Source organism: Mustela putorius, unplaced genomic scaffold, assembly GCF_011764305.1.
Source record: "Mustela putorius furo isolate JIRA1106 unplaced genomic scaffold, ASM1176430v1.1 tig00000127_pilon_pilon_pilon, whole genome shotgun sequence".
Taxonomy (NCBI): domain Eukaryota; kingdom Metazoa; phylum Chordata; class Mammalia; order Carnivora; family Mustelidae; genus Mustela; species Mustela putorius.
The window spans coordinates 5,019,649-5,023,961 of record NW_025421288.1 but is presented as its reverse complement, the minus strand read 5'-3'; the positions used below and the strand labels follow the sequence as shown (position 1 = coordinate 5,023,961).

Below are 4,313 nucleotides of genomic sequence, written 5' to 3'. Positions count from 1 at the left end.
CAGTCAGGATAATTCAAGCTCTGAATGTATGGGACTTTGGATTCAGGACCTTTGATTTTGACCCCTGCTGGTTAGGTTATTTTGGTCAATATTAAGCTCCTCAAACCTTAACTGTCTCATCTGTAAAATGGGTATAGCAGCACCTATCTCATAGGGTTCAAAACTATAATATAATGGAAGGGTTTTGCATGTGCCTTTTACATTGTCAACACATACTGGTTTACTATTTTCATACCATCCCATTATCCATTATCCAGCCTATACTTTCTTGTCATTTTCATTGACTCTTCTTTAATCACCAGATGAAATTCAAGTTGACCTCAATGGAAAATAGCACAGAAGCTACAGAGTTCATCCTCTTGGGGTTAACAGAAGACCCTAATCTGCAGGTCCCCCTCCTCCTGGTATTTTTGTTCATCTACCTCATCACTCTGGTTGGGAATGGGGGGATGATGGTGATCATCCACTCTGACCCCCACCTCCACACCCCGATGTATTTCTTCCTTGGTAACCTTTCCTTCGTAGACCTGGGTTACTCATCAGCTGTAGCCCCTAAAACAGTGACTGCCCTGCAGTCAGGGAACAAAGTCATCTCCTACAATGGCTGTGCTGCCCAGTTCTTCTTCTTTGTGGGTTTTGCCACTGTCGAGTGTTACCTCCTGGCCTGCATGGCCTATGACCGCCATGCAGCTGTATGCCGGCCTCTTCATTATGCCACCACCATGACAGCAGGTGTGTGTGCCCTCCTGACTGCGGGCTCCTACGTCTGTGGCTTCCTCAATGCTTCCATTCACACAGCAAACACCTTTAGACTCTCGTTCTGTGCTTCTCACAAGATTAATCATTTTTTCTGCGACATTCCTCCACTCTTGGCTCTCTCGTGTTCCAACACACGCATCAGCAACTTGGCTGTCTTCTGTGTGGTGGGCTTCAATGTCTTTTTCACCCTCCTGGTCATCCTCATCTCTTATCTCTTCATCTACATTGCCATTCAAAGGATGCGTTCTGCTGAAGGACGGAAGAAAGCCTTCTCCACCTGTGCCTCCCACCTCACTGCCGTAACCATCTTCTATGGAACTATCATCTTCATGTACCTACAGCCCAGCTCCAGCCAGTCCATGGACACTGACAAAATTGCTTCTGTGTTTTACTCGGTGGTGATCCCCATGCTGAACCCCTTGATCTACAGCCTTAGGAACAAAGAAGTGAAGAATGCTCTCTGGAAAGTACTCAACAAACTTAATCCCCAGTCGGTGAGTATGAGTAGGAAGTAGGCAGGTGATGGAGGAATAAACCTTCCCCCAGACCTCAATGCCATCACGACTTCTGAGGTGTGGTTATGTCTGCTACTTGGAGAAATCACGAAAGCAGCACTTGGAAATGTCTCACTCAGGAAGATAATCTTATGTTTAGTGAATAATGACATTGGATATTTAAAAACCTTCTTGCAGTAGTTTCTTGATATGACTTGAAGCAAAAAAATCAAAGCATAAACTGAATCCACTGAATTTCCCCTCCCTATTTTTAATTGGAAGAAATTTTCACTCTCTATTAAAATTTGTGTTCAGGATCACATCTTCATCATATAACACTTAGTTGAAATGCACAGCATTATGCTTTCCATCTTTGGTCCATATGTTTGAAAGTTAAAGTTTCTAATGCAGATAAAAGATGTTTTAATATTTTCAATAATGACTCTAGAAGGTTTTAACTTGAAGGACAGGGCACTGCTCCCAGCGTCAGATGCCTCTTCAATCCTTCAAACCCCCCAGCCCACATTCCTCCTCACCTGTTGGTTGAGCACCTTTGTATATTTCAGCTCTTTCTATTAATGTTTTGGGACAACTTTGGTAGAAAACAATAAGCCACCTTTGTATGCAACAGTTTCAGTAGATAAATTGTTTAAACTTTAACCCAAATCAACAACATATCTTTCTTTAGAGAGCTTGCACTCTGTTCCCATGACTCTTTTGGCCTTTGTCTAACATAATTACCAAAGCTTGTGGAAGTTTTGGAGGAAAAAGCATTTTTTCCCCCATGGGCTATGAAAGAGGAGATTTGCCTTCTGAATTAAATGCTTGCATTTCTCAGCACCCTTAAGTTTGGTGAATCTATTATGAGTACACATAATAGCTTTCTGTGCCCTCTTGGCTTCTGTTTTTTCAATAATTCAGTTCACCTCTGGATCCTTCTTGCATTGCAATGTTCTGTAATTAGATGCTTTAAGAATAAAAAAGACTGTAGAAATTTACTTCCTGAATAGGAACAGCACAATGATGGACACCCAAGTCCACCTTCGGATCTGGTTTTGTGTACCGGATGGTATCTGTGAATGTGTGTGTGTGTGGGGGGCAAGGGTGGGGGGGTGGAGTGGTGGGGATTAATTTTACTCCCCACATATCAATGGCTTGATGGTATTTATAGCCACAGTTAGTCTAAGTCACTACATATTTCATGACATCAAGCTCAAAGTCAACAAAACAAGAATTTATATTTTAAGTGCAAAAACCTCCTCGGTGGCCTGGATCAGGGAGTTCAGAAATCAAATTTGTTTTGAGATTATCAGGCTCATTAGGCACAGGGCAGTCTTTGTCTGAGGACAGTGGATCATGGAGCTTGTGGAGAGAAGAGCGAAGAGGGAGTTTTTGGAACAGAAGCTGACCTATAGGAGAAGTTTCCTCTGACACATGGACACTGCCACCCAGTGAGACCAGGAACTTCTCCTGGATCCAAGGCTTTGACAGCCTAGACCTCTTGCTACCCCCCTGTAGCAGGGTGGCCTCCTGAGCAACACACAGAAGAACTATCACTAAAAATCAGCATCTGCTTCACATGGGAGCCTTCTCAGTGACTTACAGAAGTCACAGAGCTCATGGATATCCAGACTGGGACGCAAGTCTGGGAGCAGCTATCCCAGCAGGGAGGACATTTTGGTCTGAGCTCAGCTTCTTTTCCTACTGGATCCATATAATTGACTTCTTTCTTTTCATCTTCTTTCTGTTCCTCCTTTTCTACGTCCCCTTTCCCAGGTTCCTCTTCTTCCCCTTTCTTTTCTTCTCACCCTTCTCTCTCCACAACCCAAGCAAAAACTTGCCTCACCACGAAACCATTCAGTCCCTATGAAAAATCAGATTGTACAGTTTGTGTATCATAGTTGTTATGGTACCTAGGAAGACATATTTCTGGGTGTGTTTCTTCGTGCTCCCACACCCCATTGTGGCAGAAGCATGTGTGGTTCTTCTGAGAGCTAAAGGCCTGATGCCTCTATATTTCCCTTTCTTGTTGAAGCCGCCCACCCCACCACTCTCCGAACCAGTGTGACAGTTGACTGCCAATGGGTATAAGAGAGTACTCGTTCTGTCAAGAGCCGGATGAAAATCCGTTCTCGTCTTATCAACTGGACCTCAAGAAAGCCACTTAATCTATTTGACTTCAACATCAAGGTTGAACTGTGAAGATGACAAAATCAAGTATCCGAATGTGCCAGCATAACGAATGCATATTCCATACAGCAGAGACGCCTGTGCTGGTTCTCACTTGGCTTGTCCTTGTGCTCTCCACTTTTGGCTTCTGAGCTCCCTCCTTCTCTCCACCCCATCCAAGTCCAAGTTTTTATTTCGAGCCATTGCTTAACTTCCTTTCTTCCAAGCTCCCAGTTCTACACCAGACACATTTCAAGCTGACATTACATGAGTATTCATGTACAGAAACTACTCAGAAGGAGACGGCTTGTCGCCAGCAAGACATTAATTTTCAGAATCTACATTCCTGTGGGGAGCTTTTCACTTCCACATGGGAAATCTGTCAGATGGAGACGAAATGCCCATTTGGTTATTAACAGCACCCACCCTCTCCCTGAGGGGATGGTCTGAGGAATGGGAGGTAGCAAATGAGGCTCATGGCTCAGGAGAGTAAAGGCACAGGAAGACTTCCTTCCTGAAATGGCCAAAAGAGAGTGAAAACACATCAATCAGGACAATTATTTATATCGGGATGGATTACCCCTTTGAAAAAAGGATTCATGATTGAATTATTCTAAATCCGAGGTTCCCTTTGTGCATTAGATGATTTGTAGATGATTTGTTTAGCTTTATGTATGGGGAAAGAACAATGAAAATATTAGGAGTCTTTGACAATTGAAGCTAACATTACAGAGTCATAACTCTAGCCCTCAAAGAGCCTTTAAAAATAATCTCGACCAACCCTCTCCTTTTATAGGTGACAGTCCAGATTCCCACAGTATAACTTGTTTCAACTCACAGAGAACCAAGTCTTATTAGACTCTTCTTCATTCTTTACATTGTCTAAAGTTC

At 43.2% G+C, this 4,313-nt stretch overlaps 1 protein-coding gene across 1 annotated transcript; it reads left to right on the top strand.

The window, feature by feature from the left end:
• The first annotated feature begins 320 nt into the window (after positions 1 to 320).
• On the top strand, positions 321 to 2,190 carry LOC101688474 (olfactory receptor 1444). The gene has a single exon (XM_004777671.3). It carries the CDS (start codon positions 324 to 326, stop codon positions 1,272 to 1,274), a length of 951 nt encoding a protein of 316 aa, XP_004777728.1. The 5' UTR covers positions 321 to 323; the 3' UTR covers positions 1,275 to 2,190.
• The last annotated feature ends 2,123 nt before the right edge of the window (positions 2,191 to 4,313 follow it).

Bases quoted from the DNA above. Each gene is read 5' to 3' on its own strand.
- LOC101688474 (XM_004777671.3), top strand. From the start codon at position 324: ATGGAAAATAGCACAGAAGCTACAGAGTTCATCCTCTTGGGGTTAACA.